The sequence below is a fragment of the Mastomys coucha genome, unplaced genomic scaffold, assembly GCF_008632895.1.
Source record: "Mastomys coucha isolate ucsf_1 unplaced genomic scaffold, UCSF_Mcou_1 pScaffold5, whole genome shotgun sequence".
Classification (NCBI taxonomy): domain Eukaryota; kingdom Metazoa; phylum Chordata; class Mammalia; order Rodentia; family Muridae; genus Mastomys; species Mastomys coucha.
In genome coordinates, this window is record NW_022196911.1 from 65023843 (window position 1) to 65041255 (window position 17413).

Consider the following 17413-nt stretch of genomic DNA (forward strand, 5'->3'; position numbering starts at 1 on the left):
GGCGGTGGGGCTGGGCCGGGGCCGGGCGCTGGGGGGGGCCGGGGCCGGAGCCGGAGCCGGAGCTGGAGTAGGGCGAAACCCAAGCGGCCGGGGGTGGCCACGGTGATGAGCCGGGCCTGGCGGACGCGGCGCCATCGCAGTCAGGTGGGCCCCGGGGCGAACCGGGCAGGGCTAGGGAGGATGCCCCCTCTCCGCTGCCCGGCGCCGCAGGGGCCGGAGCCGCGCCCTGCGACCGCTCCCCTTCCAGGTTGATCTAGGGGCGCAGGGGTCGGGGGCTGTAATAAGCCCCGCCCCCGGACGTGCACGGCGCTGGGGAGCAACTTAAGGGCGCCCTGGTATGGCGTCCAGCGAGCCGCGACTGGGGGACTCGGTCTCCTGGGGCCATGAAGAGGGTCGCAATCACTTCACCTATGAAGGGTTAAATTCTGCAGCCCAATGCCCCCTCCCTCTGTGGGGCAGGTTGGGGGTGGGGTGGGGCGGGTGTGATCCCGGGCAAGCGCTGCAAGCGGCTGGGAGGGCGATGGCGTAGGAGCCAGGCAGAGAGGGGGAGGGGTGGCCCTCTGAGCGCTCCAGAGTTGGGGTGTGCAGGGTGCGCAGTGCGAGCAGGGGCCCGGAACCGCCGCGCCGTCGGGGCAGGGTTGTTGCTGTGAGTCCTGGAGATTGTGCCTCCTGCCGTGCTGTGGGGCAAGGTAAACTGCTCCTCCTGGGCAACACCGTTTGCCAGTCTGGCACGAAGGGGTCTGCTAGTGCCATCCCTGATACATAGAGATAGAAAGCCAGGAGGGGTACTTACTGGTACAGAATTACAAGATATGGCTCTGTGGCTTTAGGTGACAGATACCTTAAGTGTGGTGTCTGAGGTTGTGTATATAGTTTTTGTCAGCATGTGTTTTCCTTCAAGTATGTCTTGGGTTGCACATATGAATGTTTATAAATGTTTTCTGCATAGCTGGCATAGTGTGTGTGTGTGTGTGTGTGTGTGTGTGTGTGTGTGTGTATGTGTGTGTGTGTGTTATGTCAGGCACCAGAATGCGGGGTGTACGTACCCATTTGAAGAGTGCAGTTAGTTGTGGACATTCGAATCAGAAGCTATCAATGCCTGAGTTCCATTTCTGTAGTCCTGATGAGGTGTGGTCCAGTTGTGTAGAGGACAGAAAGGCGGATGGATTTGTGTGTCTGTGATGAGCGAGTTTCATGGGGGCTGCATGTCTGGAACTCAGACCTAATAATCCTCAGGAACATGAGAGACTGAAGCCTGTGGGTCAGCTGTCGCTGGTGTGAGGTGAGGGGTTCTGGGTGAGACATGCAAGATGTGTTTATGGGATCATGGGCAGCCAAGCACGGGAAAGGTTGCGTGTTTGCAACATTCTCCACGGGATTCTTTTGTGACGTTGTTTGTGGGAGCCTGTCTGGGCTGTTAGGCTGGGAGGCAAGCTGGTCAGAAAGCACTTTGGAGGAGGTGGCGTGACAAGGGCAGTGTGGGCCTCAGACCCGGGAGACCAGTGGAAAAACTCTCGTGCGTGCCTATCTTCTATGTGCTTAAGTGACGGGGGTGTAGGGCTGCCCAGGAGATGGTATGGGAAAATTGGGAGAGAAATATTAGTCAGGGCAGAGGGGCAGGCATGGGTGCTGTTGGGTGGCACCGCTCTCCTTTTGCAGGGTCTCTGTGTTTGCTCCTCACCCCAGCACATGAGGGCCTTAGGGAGGAAAAGTCCTGGCGCCCACAAGGGAAGTGAGCTTAGACAGAGCGGCTCCTTGGTCATGTTTATGTAAAGGCCGGGTGTGACTTTTGTCACTAAAATGGAAAAAGGGATCACAGTTTTCAGTCTCCTCCTGCTTTGCCCCCTCCCTTTCTCTGCCCCCACCCCCGGTATCTCTGACGCACATGAAGCCCTACTCCTGGGACAGTGGAAGGGCTTTGGATAGAATTTGCTCACTAAGCAGATTCTTTGGAACAGGTTTCCCTCACCTTTGGGGCCTGGGCCCTTCAGTGCATGTGGGAGATACACATGTATACTCACTCCGTGGTGCGTGCCATCTAGCCTGTGTGTACACATATAGGAGCCGGAAGGCTTTATGGCTATATCCTCTAGAATAGGTGAGGAAGGCTGCCTGCCTATAAGGCCTGGAGGACAGGTGCAAGCAAGATTTACACGCTGGAACTGAAGTGTTCTGGTGCCTCCGCAACTTCCTCACTGGAACATTCTCTTAGTGTCCTAGTCCACATCTGTGAGATGGAGCTAACAACCTGCCTACCGAATTTACAACGGCATATGGAACATAGACCTGATATAGAGCAACAGATTAGAGACTATGCTGTACCAGCCCCTGTCGGCCCTGCTACAGAGACTCCCCAGCTCCCAGTTTCACTGGTATCAGTAGTCATAAACAGTTGATTTGCAGCCTCTGCTCCCAGGCTGCTATGTGCCGCCACTCAGCTGTCCTCCCTCTGGCCTCTGACTACCTCACTCTTTCAGGCAAAGCAGCTGAAACCCAGAGACGTTAAATCTTTTTTGCTGCAAGTCACTGGGTTCTGATAGGTGCTCAGGCTCCAGGTTCTGTGCTCTCGAGTTCTGTGCTGTGCTGCTTTTCTGGAGCATTCAGCATGCACACGACAACACATGCAACCATTTTTTGTTTTTAGAACATCACTTTTTTTTTTTTTTTTTTTTTTTGAGACAGGGTCACACTCTGTAGCCAAAACTAGCCTCTAGTTTTTCCCAATTTACTTGCTTCCACTTCCTGAATGCTGGAATTACAGACTTAACCTATCATGCCTGACTCAGCAGGACATTTTTTAATTTTTATTTTTTAAGATTTAATCATGTATATAAATATTTTGCCCATGTGTATGTCTGTGCACCACATGTGCCTGAGGAGGTCAGAAGATGTTATGAGATCCTCTGCAGCTGGAGTTATGGGTGGCTTTGAGCTGGGAACTGACCCTGGGTCTTCTGAGGAACAAGTGCCCTTACCTGCTGGGCTGTCTTCCTGTCCTTCATCCATCCGTTCTCTGAGGACCAGCACTCATAGGCAGTGCTCTCAAGAGTCCCAGCCCAGGGTGTGAGAACCTGAGCATCTGTGGCTTTGTCTGTGGGTGCTGGCTTTGGGACACTGAATAACCAGAAGGGGAGATTGTTGTTATCCCCATGGGTGATAGAAGGCAAAGGAAGAGACGCATTTAAGTTCAGTCTTAACAGTTTGTAGAGATTCGGGAAAGGTCTTTAAATGTGTGTGTGGGGGGGTGTTTTGTGTGGTGCACTTGAATACGGGGATCCTACAAGTGTCTACTGCACATGTGGAGGCCAGAGCAAGACATCTTTTATTGCCTTTGGCTTCATTGGCTTGGGATAGGGTCTGACATTAACCTAGAACTTGCCATTTTGACTAGGATGACCAGCCAGTGAGCCCTCAACCTGTCTTTGCCCTCCAATCCTGGGGTTACAAGTTCAGACCCATGTTCCAGCTTTATATGTGGGTGCTGTTACTCAGAGCTGTCTCCGCAGCCCCGGCTTTTTTGAACTACATGTATTTGTGTGTGAGCACACACCAGCGTGTACATGCGGAGTTCAGAGGAGAGCCTGCAACAGTTGGTTCTCCCTTTCCACTATGTGGATCTTGGGGATTCAGGTTTCCAGGCTTGTATGGCAAATGCCTTTACCCTTTGAGTTATTACCCCCTAGCTTTTGTGTTTTTAAGACAGAGTCTCAATATGTAGCCTAGAGTGGCCTTGAACTCTCTGCATTCCTCCTGCTCCAGCCTTCTGAGTGCTGGGATTACAGGCATGAGCTACCAGACCCAGCTTCCAAAGACCGTTTTCAACCCAAGAGTCACATTACACTGCAGTTAGTGCTGAGGACGCGGTGGAAGAATGCAGGTAGGAAGAGATAAACCTACAGGCCAGGAGCTAGCATGTCCAACGCCAACTCACATGATCCATGTGAGTGTTAACGAGGGCTTGAACTAGTTTGGCAGCACAGAGGGGCTTGAGGAGGCTGGCAGGCCACTTCCATGCAGCTTTAGCCAGACTAGGTGACTGCTGGATTTAGGAACAGGGGAAAGGGTGGAGTCAGATGTGACACAGTTAACACTTAGCACGTGAGAGTTTGTGTGGTGATTTACGTAACCAGCTGGCCTGCTATAGGCTCCTCGGGGCAGGATCCAGCAGTGTGGCAGAGGGAAGGACTCAGCATCTGCGGTCATCGGAGCCTGGATTAAATTTTTGGCCATTACTTACAATCTCTCTTACTTACAATAAGGTTTATTCTTTTTCTGTAAAATTGCGAGAATATAAAAAGCTACTGTTGCTTATTGTGTGCAGCTTTGAGGGTATAGTTAATGAGACAATGTTTATCAAGCCTCTAGATCTGTACCAGGTAGACCAAGTGTCCCAAAAGTCGAGGTACGGCCGTCATCCTTAGCTCTGAAGGTGGCCTCTTTCTTTAGAGCAGAGGCTCCAGGAAGAATAGTTTTGGCTGTTTGTTCTAGAAAAGTCTCATATTGCCCAAACTAACTTCAAATTCATGATCTTCTGCACCCACCCTCCAGACTGCTGGGATTAAAGGCCTGCGATACCAACACAGATTCTTTCATTTACTGAAATCCTGTGCTTATCCCATCTTCCTTCATTCTGGGCTAGGACCCAAGGCCATGCTAGGCAAGAGTCCTGCCTCTGTCCTGGACTCCCAGCCTCTAAATTTTTTAACCTCTCATTATGCACTACCCAAGATACTTGTGCAAACAACACACCCATCCTACCCTGTCCCTCCTTGAAGCCCATGCTTTAGAGATAAATGAGCAGTGTGTTTACTAAGTGACACGAAGGGAAATAAAGAAACAGGGAGAGCTATGAAGTTTCCAAAAGTGGGAAGGGCCAGGGAAGAGCCCTAAGCCATGTGACAAATCAGAGCATACAGAAGGTAGAACTATGGGGCATGAAGTGATCCAGAGGAAAGAACATTCCAGATGCAGAGAACAGCAAGAGATGAAGCGTTCTGGAATATGTGCACAGAGCCTCAGCTCTGTGGTACCTCTGAGGTCATTCAGGCAGACTAGGGCTGCAAATGTAAGTCAGGGGTACAGCTTCCTAAGCATGTCTAAGGCCCTGGGTTCAATCCTTCATCTCTCTCTCTCTCTCTCTCTCTCTCTCACACACACACACACACACACACACACACACACACACATGTACACACACGTACACACATATACACCCGGGTGCAGAGAATGTAGTGAGAATTCTGGAATTTTGGTTAAAAACATAGAAGTAAGGCTGGAGGGATGGCTCAGGAATTAAGAGCACTCCTTTCTCTTCCAAATGGACCTGGGGTTCAAATCCCAGCACCCACATGGCAACTCATAACTGTCTGTAATTCCAGTCTGTACCCTGGCACAGATATACATGGAGGCAGAACACCAATGTAAGTAAAAATCTAAACATTTAAAAAAACAAACAAACAAAAACCCCACAGAAATATTATAAGAATATGTTTTGGTTTTAATCCCAGGTGTGGAGCTATGGGGTGCTTTGCAGCGGCTGACTATGATACGCCTCGTGTTCTAACAGAGGTGTCGGTTTGCCAGCTGCAGATAGTTTCTGCAGTTGTGTGATGTTTGGAATTCTGGGAACCTTTCAGAGGGTATATAAATGCTATGGCTCTGATAGGTGGGGTGGTGGTTGTTGGTCATTCTGGGGGTGGGGTACGGTTTGTTAGTAGTTGTGCTCAAAGAAGAAACAAGAAGGAAGAAATTGGATTCAGAGATATTTATCCTTCTCTTTTCTCTGTCTTCTTTCTCTCCTATCTAGTGATAGTGGGTGAGAAGGGAGCTGGGGTAGGGGAGGGATAAAGGATAGAAAAAAAGAAGAACTCACAAAGTAGCTAAGACCCTTTACAAGAGAAACAGCAAGAACAAACAAAGAACTTTAAAATTCACAGAACCACCAAACTCATCCTTTCAAATGTTTGTTTGTGAGAAGTTGGTTCCAGAATGCCCCATGGGTATATATAAATCATAAAGTTTTATACTGGTATAAATATACTAGTTATACTAGTAAGTCATATCTGGTAATGTGTTTCTATACTCCCCACACTGAGGAGGTGGAGCTGATAGGATCAGGAAGGAGTTCAAGACCACTCTTGATCAGTTCAGGTCTGGGTTATGAGAAACCCTGTCTCAAAATAAGTAAACAATAGTTCAAAGTGTCTGGATCTAAATTATACACATCCTGCTGTCTATCTTATCGTCTCTACTTAAAATGTTTAATACCCTATAAATTCCATATAAATTGCTTTTGGAATTTTTTATTTTATTTGTTTGCTTCGATTCAGGGTTCTCCCATTTGGCTCTGCTGGCCTGATCCTTGGTATGTAGATAAGGTAGCATTGAATGTCAGTGACCCTCTCCTCAGTGCTGGGATGGCATGCATGTCCCACCACACCTGTTCAAATAGTTCTTCTCTTGTGTTGTGTAGAGAACAATGCCCAGAGTATAGAGTCTGTGTGTGTTCAGTGCAGGACCAGTGTTTTGGAATATTGTTGATCCTTAGTTGGTTGGCTTATTAGCTCACTTTATCTTTACAACCACCCTGCCCAGTGGGAACTGCTTCTCACTGTCACCATACAGACAAGAAAACTAAGATAAAGGTTAAGTAACTTTTCTAGGTTCACATAGCTGGTGTCTTCATCACCCATAACTCATTTTTAGGGCACTGGCCTGTCATGGGGGCAGTTGAACTGGTCTAAACTCCAGGGGAATTAGCAGCAATGCCAGGGTCAGGTCGCTGTAGCAGTACATTCCCTTGACTTGAAGATGAGCGTACAGTGTTTAATTCCTTCACGATAATCATTCTGAGTGTTAAAAGGATATCGTGTGCATAACATATTTTGCTATGCTTTGCCAATAAATAAATGGCAGCTCCAACGATTGTAGTGATAATGATTCTGGGTGATGATTGCTAAGAGCCAGGCCAGCTTTGGGTATCTGCAGTTCTAAAAAGCACCAATAGGCCCTGCCCCATACCACGGCAGTCCACACACAGGTGTGTATCTGTAGGCACCGGCTTGTAACATGTGGTGCAAGGTGGGCAGTCCTGGTTACAGGGATGAATAGGGACTGGAATCAAACTGACTTTACTTATCTTCACATAGCTTCCTAGACGAAGGAGCCCCCTAATTTTACAAAGTTCTAGATAGGCTAATAGTGGGGGCTGTTAACATCCTCTGTCATGGTGTACTGAAGTCACTGGAGACTTTGAACCCAAACTTTGTAGGGTAACTGGCTTTATAACCTTGAGCTAGCTACCTAGCATGCCTGAGTTTCTATCATCTTAAAGAAAAGAACCACGATAAGTGGTGAGGGAAAAGAAATGATGCAAATGCAGTGGTCAGGCCATCATAGAAGGGAGTAAGAGGGGCTGGAGAGATGGCTCCGCTGTTAAGAACACTGGCTGCTTTTCCAGAGGACCTGGCTTCAGTTCCCAGCTTACAACTGCCTGTAATTCCACTTCCAGGGGATCTGACACCATTACCCAGATATACATGCAGGTAGAACACCAATGTACATTAAAATAGATAGATGATAGATATAGATAGATGATAGATATAGATAGATAGATGATAGATATAGATAGATAGATAGATAGATAGATAGATAGATAGATGATAGATAGATAGATAGATAGATAGATAGATAGATAGATAGGAGGAAGAGACAATGACTCCAGACAACAGATGAGGGGGAACTCTGTCCCAGAACTTTTGCCATACCACAATGCAGCAACAAAAGGGGCAACCCTTGGCCTCTTGCCCTTTGCCTGGCATGGTGGTCACAACTTTGGTTACAACTATTTCCCTGTTTACCACCGTTTTTTCCTCCTGCCCAGAAGAGGTATCAGAGCCATGTCTTGGGGCTTCTCGAGGTGAGGTATATAGTCTTTAGATGATATGGGTGATCACCGGGGAAGGAGCGTTTGGGGTGCTGAGATTAGATGAGAAGCTTTGGATGTGGCCTACTGGTGCGCAGCATGAGGAAGGGCCAGAGCTTCCTTGGTAGATGAGAAGGACCCATGCAGTCTCTGCAGATTGCTGCCAGACTTTGGATAAGGGACCCGAATGGCTCTGGAACTCAGATCCTCTAACCAAAAAGGGAACCTGAGAATGCAGTGACTGGCTGGCACAGCTGTGAATTGCTCACTTGTGACTGTCATAGTTTACTTTTTGGTTGCCTACTGTTCCGCTTGGATGAACTTCTCAGCAAGAGGTGATGTGGCTTACATGTGTCCCCTGTCCTGGCTTTAAAGACAAAATTCAGAAGCCAAAGTTCTCAGAACAGCCGGGTGGTGGTGGAGCACACCTTTAATCCCAGCACTTGGGAGGTAGAGGCAGGCGGATTTCTGAGTTTGAGGCCAGCCTGGTCTACAGAGTGAGTTCCAGGACAGCCAGGGCTACACAGAGAAACCCTGTCTTGAAACAAACAAACAGTTCTCAGAACAAAGAGTGGGACCCAAAGCCCCTTGCTCTAGGTCTAGTTACCTTCCCAGGGTCCTCAAGAGACTAGAGCAAGGAGGCATAGATGTATGTCACTAGTCAACTGGTACTTAGACACCCCCTAACTTCCCCCCCCCCAACACACATCCCAAGCTGTTGTTTGTGGTGTATATGAGGAAGCACTCCTCTCCTAATGCAAAAATTTAATCAGGTTAGTCCAATGGGGGGGGGGAAGCTCTATTTTGATATGTAAATAAGCCCACTGAGATTTAAAACAACAAAAAATGCAAATCTTTGATTTCTTTGAGTCCCAAGACTGGGCCAAAGGGATTAGAGAGTGGACGTGGAGGCTGTGGCTCTCCTGAACCTGTGGGATTGAAATGTGCGATTCAGAGGTGAATGGGGCTATGCAAATCATCTTGCCGTACTTCCTGTGGCTGGCAGAGCGAGCTCAGCGATAATCTTGTGGCCTCCCTGCTCTGATTGGATTTGGCCAAATAGCCTGACAGGCCCTGGTTAGGGATCAGGGTTTGCAGAGCAGCCAAGGTGTCTTTGACTGTAGGACTGATGCCCACACCCTGAACCCTTTCCTTGTGTGGACCCTCTCCTTTCTCCTCTTGATTTCTGACACAGCTTCTGTTTCTCTGCAGAAAGAAAAGGCCAGGCTGGAGGGACTTGCTGAGCCACGACGCTGCTCCATGTTGGCTATGCTCTCAGGTGAGAGAGAGAGAAGACTACAGCCAGGGAGAAAGTAGACCCCAGGAGGGAAGACAGCAAAGGCAGCCATTTTGTTCAGTCCCTCCTTTCCCCCTCAATGGTTGGGTGTGGAGAGCGTCCCCCTTCTACTGCTGACTGTGAATCTGGAGGTCATGACCGCTTGCCCTTCACTGTGGCCTGAGGTATCCCTGGCCTCTGCTGACCCAGATGTTAGACATACTGGTCTTGGACATTGGTTCGATTCCGAGTGGCCTAGTGTTAACCCATGACTTCTGTGACCCGAATTGTTCATCTTTCCACCATATTCTGACCAGCAGCCTCTAACTGCCATCATTCCATTTATCTTCCTGCTCTTAGAGGCTTCTGACCCTGGCCCAGCCTCTGAGACTCTCCCTGGCCTCTTTTCCCTATGTCTAGGCTGGCATCATGCCACCCCCTGCAGAGGTGACGGACCCATCCCATGCCCCAGCTGTCCTGCGTCAGCTCAATGAGCAGCGGCTCCGTGGCCTCTTCTGTGACGTCACCCTCATAGCTGGAGACACCAAGTTCCCCGCTCACCGCAGTGTCCTGGCCGCCTCTAGTCCCTTCTTCAGAGAAGCTCTACTAGCTTCAGCCCCACTGCCCCTCCCACCAGTTACTGGTGGCTCAGCCCCCAGCCCTGCAACCACCACAGCTGCCTCCTCTTCATCCTCCTCTCCCCCTCCTGCCTCTCCTCACTCTTCATCTCCTCCCCGGGTGCTAGAGCTGCCCGGGGTCCCAGCAGCTGCCTTCTCTGATGTCCTCAACTTCATCTATAGTGCCCGGCTTGCACTCCCTGGTGGTGGCGGGGATGGAGCAGCTGTGGCAGAGATTGGCGCTTTGGGCCGGAGGCTGGGTATCTCTCGTCTACAGGGCCTGGGGGAAGGAGGTGATGCTTGGGTACCCCCTGCCCCAACTTCCATGGTCACCTCAGATCCTATTGAGGATGGTTTGGGACCAGGGCCTAGAGCAGATGGAGAGTGGGTGGGTGACAAAGCTGAGGCCCTGGCTCCTGACTCCCAGCCCCGGCGGTCCTTTCCTTGCCCTCGATGTGGAAAAAGCTTCATCCATCCCAAGCGACTGCAGACCCACGAGGCTCAGTGTCGACGAGGGTCCAACACTCGGGGGTCTGCAGGGCTGGGACCTGGGGGCTCTGGCCCTGGGGGTCCTGCAGGAGTGGACGCCTCAGCATTGCCACAACCAGTGGGCTTCAGAGATGGTCCTGAGCATGTGGTGAAGGTTGTGGGCGGCCATGTGCTCTATGTGTGTGCGGCCTGTGAGCGTTCCTACGTGACCCTGTCCAGCCTGAAGCGGCACAGCAATGTACACTCATGGCGGAGGAAGTACCCCTGCCGCTACTGTGAGAAGGTGTTTGCCCTGGCTGAGTACCGCACCAAGCACGAGGTGTGGCACACTGGGGAGCGCAGGTGAGTGACCTGAGGGGACAAGGGAGGGATGGGCAGAGGGAGCTAGAAAGCTGGCTGAGCTGTCCACACCAGGATCTGCTCTTGTCCTGTCCCTTCCCTTCTTACCGCCTCCAGGACTGCATGTGCCTCCTTTCAGTCCCAGTTCCTGGATGCCAGCATCTTGCCTGCCTATCCAGGCTTGGTGCTGTGGGGAAAGCTAGGAAGGCAAGAGAAATTTGCCCTCACAGGAGAGGACTGTGGGAGTACAGGCCAGCCCACTGGGGCTTAGAGCACACAGAACAACACCTGGTGTTTTCTTAGCATGTCCATTCTGTCATTTGTACCACAGAAGGCATTTCGGGGGCTAAACTATGTGACTATTCCCATTTCATGACAGAACAGCCAAGGCTGAGAGTGGAAGCTGGCAGGAGTCAGGGTGCTGTGCTTAGTCCAGCTCCAGAGGCTGGCAGGGTGCAGCAAGCAGCGGGAAGGGAGGATGAACAAGTTGCTGGGGAGTTACAGGTTTGAGGGCTGCAGATGGCAAGATGAGGCCCTGCTTTCAGGGCCTTTAACTCAAGTGGCTCTGTTCCTGCCCTATTCCCTGCCGTCCTGGCCCAGGTACCAGTGCATCTTCTGCTGGGAAACCTTTGTCACCTATTATAACCTGAAGACCCACCAGCGAGCCTTCCATGGCATTAGCCCTGGCCTCCTAGCCAGTGAGAAGACACCCAATGGAGGCTACAAGCCCAAGCTTAATACCCTCAAGCTGTACCGCCTGCTCCCTATGCGGGCAGCCAAGCGGCCCTACAAGACCTACAGTCAGGGAGGCCCCGAGGCCCCTCTTTCTCCAAGCCTCCACACACCGGCTCCCGCAGCAATGCCAGTCAGCCCCCAAGCCCTACCCCCACCTGCCCCAGAACCTGGTCCTCCCCCCTCTGTCATCACCTTTGCTCATCCGGCTCCCTCTGTCATTGTCCATGGGAGCAGTGGTAGTGGTGCAGCTGGGGGCGGACCAGCCGGCACAGGAGGGTCCCAAGCTGCCTCAGTCATCACTTATACGACTCCCCCAAGACCCCCCAAGAAACGAGAGTACCCACCTCCTCCCCCTGAGCCTGCAGCAACACCCACCAGCCCAGCCTCCACCGCCGTCAGCCCAGCCACAGCTGCAGGGCCAGCCACAGCCACAGAGGAGGCCAAGGGCCGGAATCTGCGGGCTGGGAGGACTCTGACTTACACAGCCAAACCCGTGGGTGGGATGAGTGGGAGTGGGGGCTCCCCGACAGGGACAGGCCGAGGCTCTTCTCAGCTTCAGGCTCCACCTCCACTGTGTCAGATCACTGTGAGAATTGGGGAAGAGGCCATTGTCAAGCGCCGCATCTCAGAAACTGACCTGCGTCCTGGAGAGCTGAGTGGAGAGGAAGTAGAGGAGAGCGAGGGAGAGGAGGAGGAGGAGGAAGAAGAGGAGGAGGACCAGGAGGACCAAGAGGAATCGAAGGCTGGAGGGGAAGATCAGCTTTGGAGACCCTACTATTCATACAAGCCTAAGCGGAAGGCTGGAGCTTCTGCCAGTGGGGTCAGCGGACTGCCCCGAGGACGAAGACCACCACGCTGGAGGCAAAAGCTGGAACGAAGGGGCTGGGAGGAAACCCCATCAGTGGAGGGCCCAGGAGGACGAGGACGTGGTGAGCGTAGGCACCGTTGTGGGGACTGTGCTCAGGTCTTTGCCACTGTGAGGAAGCTGAGAAAGCACCAGGAAGCCCATAGTGGGGGCTCCCACACTTCCAGGACTGGGAGGAGGTCTTCCACCCGCTTCACCTGTCCTCACTGTGCCAAGGTGTGTAAGACGGCAGCTGCCCTGAACCGACATGGGCAGAGGCATGCTGTGGAACGGCCTGGGGGCACTCCCACACCTGTCATCGCCTATTCCAAAGGCAGCATTGGCACCATGCCCACTGAGGTCAAAGAGGAGGCCCCCCAAGAGATGCAAGTGTCCTCGTCCAGTGGGGAGGCAGGTGGTGGTAGTGCTGCTGCTGCCGAAGCTGCTGAGTCTGCCTCACTCCAGGACCCGGTCATCTCTGGGGGTGAGGAGCCCCCAGTAGCAGGTGGGGGCAGCTATGTATACCCACCTGTACAGGAATTTCCCCTGGCCCTGATAGGAGGCAGCCGGGAGCCTGGTGCCAGCAAAGGAAAGCCTGGGAATGAGGGGTCAATGGGAGCTTCTGAGGGAGACCGGATGGAGGGGATGGGGACTGCCAAAGTCACCTTCTACCCTGAGCCCTACCCACTTGTCTATGGCCCCCAGCTCCTTGCTGCCTACCCTTACAACTTCAGCAACTTGGCTGCTCTCCCGGTTGCTCTCAACATGGTCCTACCTGACGAAAAGGGTGGTGGGGCCCTTCCCTTCCTACCAGGGGTCTTTGGCTACGCAGTGAATCCTCAAGCAGCGCCACCTACTCCACCAACCCCACTTCCCCCTCTTCCTCTGCCAGTTCCCCCTAAGGGAATAGGGGAAATGACAGGGGTAGAGAGAACCCAGAAGGGGGATGTGGGGTGAGCACCAAGGCCAGATCTCCCTCTCACCAGATGCCACCCTCCCTGAATTCCCTCCCCTCACTCTCAGCTCCCTGGCCTCCCTGCCCTTTGGGAGCCCCATCACACTCTTGTGCAGGGATTTGGGGGCCCCTGGAGCTCAGGAGTCAGGCTGCTTTGTGTGATTGTAGTTTCCCCATCCCCTGAGAAGGGAGTTTTGGTGGTTCCTCTCTCAGTCTTCTCCAGGGAATGGCCCCTGTGAGGGGAAGAGCCAGCTCCCACCCCTTCTCCAGCCCTTGGGGCAATTGAGCAATATACTTATCTGAGTCTCTACTTACAGCCCCCACCAGCTCTGAATGTCTAACCTGCTCCCCTGATTTGTAAGCCTAGGGGGAAACCATCTCTCTCACCTAATGATGCCTGCTCATTCTGACGCTGTCTCTAAGCCCTTGCCCCAGATGCTTCCTAGCACATTCCATTCTTTGTGGCCCAGGGCCTGGACCAGACCATTGTGATATCTGACCCACCAGCCTGGAAGCATGGCTTTGGATTCCGTTCTTCCCAAGGGTGGGTTTCTCTGTCCTTGTCTCTTTCATATTAAGACGCCATGCCTTCCTTGGCTTCCATGCCTTTGGATCTTCCACATTCCTTCCTATGCTCCTAGACTTTGGAGATGGCCTAACCCATGCCAGGTCAAAAGGAGGTGGGAGGTGTCCCATGGCTGAACACTTTTTCAATACAGGGCAGGGAAATCTTGGGCCTTTCCTTTAAGTCCAAGTCCAGTGACCCCAGATTCTCCCAAGACAAAAGAGGTGAATAGATCATAACTCTTCTGGCCTTTATATGTGACTTCTTTGGGGCTAACCCAAATTTGAGCACCAGGTATGAAGCACTCTATACAGAATGGAGAAGAGAATCTACTTTCTCCCTGCCAACCCCTCACTATGGTTTCTCCTAGATTAGACCAAATAGCCAGAAAAATCGATGGGGTTTGATGTGTGGGTAAGCCCAGGATTTGAACCTAACCTCCACCCTTACCTCTTTATCCTTTCCCCTCTGATGTCACTGTCCTCACCAATCACCCCCGATGGTTTTGAGGGGACCATCTGCCTCTTCTGGTGGGCTCTGGGGCATCCCCACCAACTTTGCCTCCAAGATAGCACCTTATACCCCATCTTTGACTCAGTCCCCCACACCCAAAGATCCCAGCCTAGGAATGGGGTGCAGGGATTTTAAATAGTCCCTAATCTCTAATTTGCACTAGTTAACCCTGGTCAGGGGTCCTATGTTTCCTTCCAGTAGGAACTATAGAGAAATGTTTGTTCCTAATTCCCTTTGAAAATGGGGCCTCCCTGATGTGTGTGATTAGATGGATATTTCCAGTATACCCACCTCCCCTCCCCCACAAAGAAAGAACCAGCTCACAAAGGGAGAGCCAGTTTGGGGAAGCAGATTTGATGTGGGAGTTAGAGGAGTATGACTTCAAAAGGAGAAAGACTGTCTTAACCAAATGATAGGCTTTCTCTCAGCTACTGTTCTCTGGGGCCAAGATGGCTGCCCTCTGACCTGCTGTGGAGAGGGCAAGATCATGGCTTTTGGAGGGAGGTGAGTTTGGGACGGTCAGGAGCAGCTTCCTGCCCCCTCCTAGCCTCCAAGTATATAGAAAGGGGGAGGTTTTTGACAGGCTTCCTGAATGTTAAACACGGAGGGGTCACTCCACCCCTCCTCTGTCTCTTTGCACTTTTCTTGGTCTTGGCTACAACCTGAGTGAAGAATTTCCTACTGAATGTACCAAGTTCCAGTTTTTAAGGAGGAAAAAGTTTCAAACAGGGGAAAATGAAAAAAAAAAAAAAGAAAAAGAAAAAAAATCACTAAAAATTCCCATAAATCTTGTTTCTGGCACTTTAGAAAAACTGCAAAAAATACATAATAAAGAATACATATATATATCTACACACAAATTATATATATAAATATATCTATATATACAGCGGAACCACAAGAGAGACTGAGGAAGGCCTGAAGGCAGGGGGCAGAGAAGGGTCCCCTCTACCCTTCACTGCCCTCTTCTGAGGAAGTCAAGAGAGAAGGGGTAAAAAATGGACTGGGGAATTTGAATTTCAGAATAGATCAAAATTCTGACCTTTTGGAAGAATTGAGATTAGAAGTGTTTTTTTTTTGTTGTTGTTGTTGTTGTTGTCATTTTTTGTTTTTAATAAGGGTAAAGAGAATAGCTTCCAGAATTTAGCAACAAATAGTTGTGGCAAAGCAGAAACTTAAAAATATGTATTTGAGCTGGAAGGTCTCAATATCAGAGTTTCAGGTGTTGGAAGTTTGGGATTTTGCAATTTTGTCATTTGAAGGTGATCAAGTCTTGTCAGTTTGTGCCCTCTTTCCCCATGTGACCTGGGAAGAAGGGAGAAAGTGGGAAGCCACTGGTTCTGTGCCACAGCACGCAAGATTTAGAATTTTACAGATTCTAGCTCTATACATAGTGAGGACCCAGATTTAGAGAATCTGACCAATATTTATCTCCAGATTTGTGTGTGTTTCCAATTCTCTAGGCCAATAAATCAACAAGACAAATGAACTATGCTCACAGCGGGATGCCAGATGCGATTATTTGTGTGGCGGGTGGGCAGGGGGTAGGCATTTATTGTCTTTGCTCGGCAGGGATCCTGAGACTACAGGTGTTTCACTGTAGTTGTCTAGCCCCGAGGCTCCAGCTCACTTCTATCTGATCGCTCTACATAGAGATGCTAACTGGAGCTGGGGTGTAGCTCAGTCGCGGTAGAGGACTTGAGTAGAATGCAGGTGTATTTCTCAGCTCAACATGAAGGCACACACCTCTAAAACAAGGGCTTGAGAGGTGAAGGCAAGAGGAGCAGGAGTTCAGGGCCATCTTCAGCTACACAGAGTTCCAGGCTAGCCCTTTTCTCACAAGGCTCCTTCTTAAAATGCAGTGTCCCCCCCCCCCACTTCCCTTTTAGACACATCCTTAATGTGCTAGGTTCAAGATTTCTATGTCCCAGAATAACCTTTGCCTTAAGCCAGGTGCAGAGACTGTATCCGTCAAGGTAAGAGCTCCTTTCTCCACCCCTGTCTCCTTGGCTTCATCTTGCCTGCTGGGTATCCTTATGGAGGAATAGCTGGAAGCAGGAGTAAGGCTAGACAGATGAGAGCTTGTCTGGTTTGAGTATCCTGACCAGAGTGGGTAGCCACTGATAAATCCTGGCAAGTTACTGTCAACAGCAGCATCTGGTCTCATGTCACTATAGCTTTCTAAATGTTTTCAAGAGAAGCCAAAAATCCAAATGTAAGATACACACATTTTTAAAGGAACCAAGCTTCAACTACTTTTTTCCTTTGAATGTTTTGCTTGCATGTAGGTCTGTGTAGTACATGTGCACAGTGCCAGAGGAGGTCAGAAAGAGGGTTGTTCAATTCACTGGGGGCTGGAGTTGCATATGTGGGTGATAGAAATCAAATCCTGAAGAAGAGCAGCCAATGCTCCTAACCTTGGAATCATCTCTCTCCAGTGCTTAATTCAAGTTTAAAATTAGACACCTTTAATCCCAGAACCGATGAGGCAGAAGCAAGTGGAGTTTGAGGCCAACCTGGTCTATGCAAAAAGCTCCAGGCTAGCCATGATTACATAGTAAGACCATGTCAAAAAAAAAAAAAAAAGTGCGTGGTGGATATGTACCTATAATCTCCATTACTTCAAAGTCAAGAAGACAGAACATTTGAGGCTGTATAATGAGTTGAAGGCCAGACTGGACAACTTACAAAGACTCTGTCTCTAAAACAAAAATCAGGCTTGGTGACATATGTCTATAATCCCAGTTCTTGAAAGAGGCAGAAGGATCAGGAATTTAAGTTATTCTTAGCTCTGTAGTGGGTTCAGCCAACCTGGACTGTATGAGACCCTGTCTCAAGACAAAACAAACATTAAAGATGCATAGAGTGGTGAAAAACTGTGACCCCAGCATAGAGGGTAAGGCATTTGAAAGGATTGCTGAGAGTTCAAGGACAGCCTGGGCTATAATATCAAGCAAGAGTCTGTCTTAAGCAACAACAACAAAACCATGAAATCAGAAATGAAGGAAAAATAAGGTCTGTAAAGAAGATCAGAGGTAGACTACTTGCCTATTGTTTATAATTCTGGGTTCAATTCCAACTATTCTAAAAGGAGCCAATAAATACTCTACAGCCCAAGAACACAGGCAAAAATAAAACCAAAAGAAAAAAAGAAAA

General features: G+C 50.2%; 1 protein-coding gene across 3 annotated transcripts in view; it reads left to right on the top strand.

The window, feature by feature from the left end:
• Positions 1-15757, top strand: part of Zbtb4 (zinc finger and BTB domain containing 4) — a 22592-nt gene extending 6835 nt beyond the window's left edge. The window contains exons 1-4 of one of the 3 annotated variants that reach the window (XM_031354477.1): positions 7-144; positions 9137-9203; positions 9621-10648; positions 11246-15757. In XM_031354477.1, coding sequence (XP_031210337.1) covers positions 9630-10648; positions 11246-13181 — 2955 coding nt within the window. In that variant the 5' untranslated portion in view covers positions 7-144; positions 9137-9203; positions 9621-9629 and the 3' untranslated portion in view covers positions 13182-15757. Of the gene's footprint in view, positions 1-6; positions 145-166; positions 690-9136; positions 9204-9620; positions 10649-11245 lie in introns of those variants that run through there. The other 2 variants (XM_031354478.1, XM_031354479.1) reach the window with 2 other exon arrangements.
• The last annotated feature ends 1656 nt before the right edge of the window (positions 15758-17413 follow it).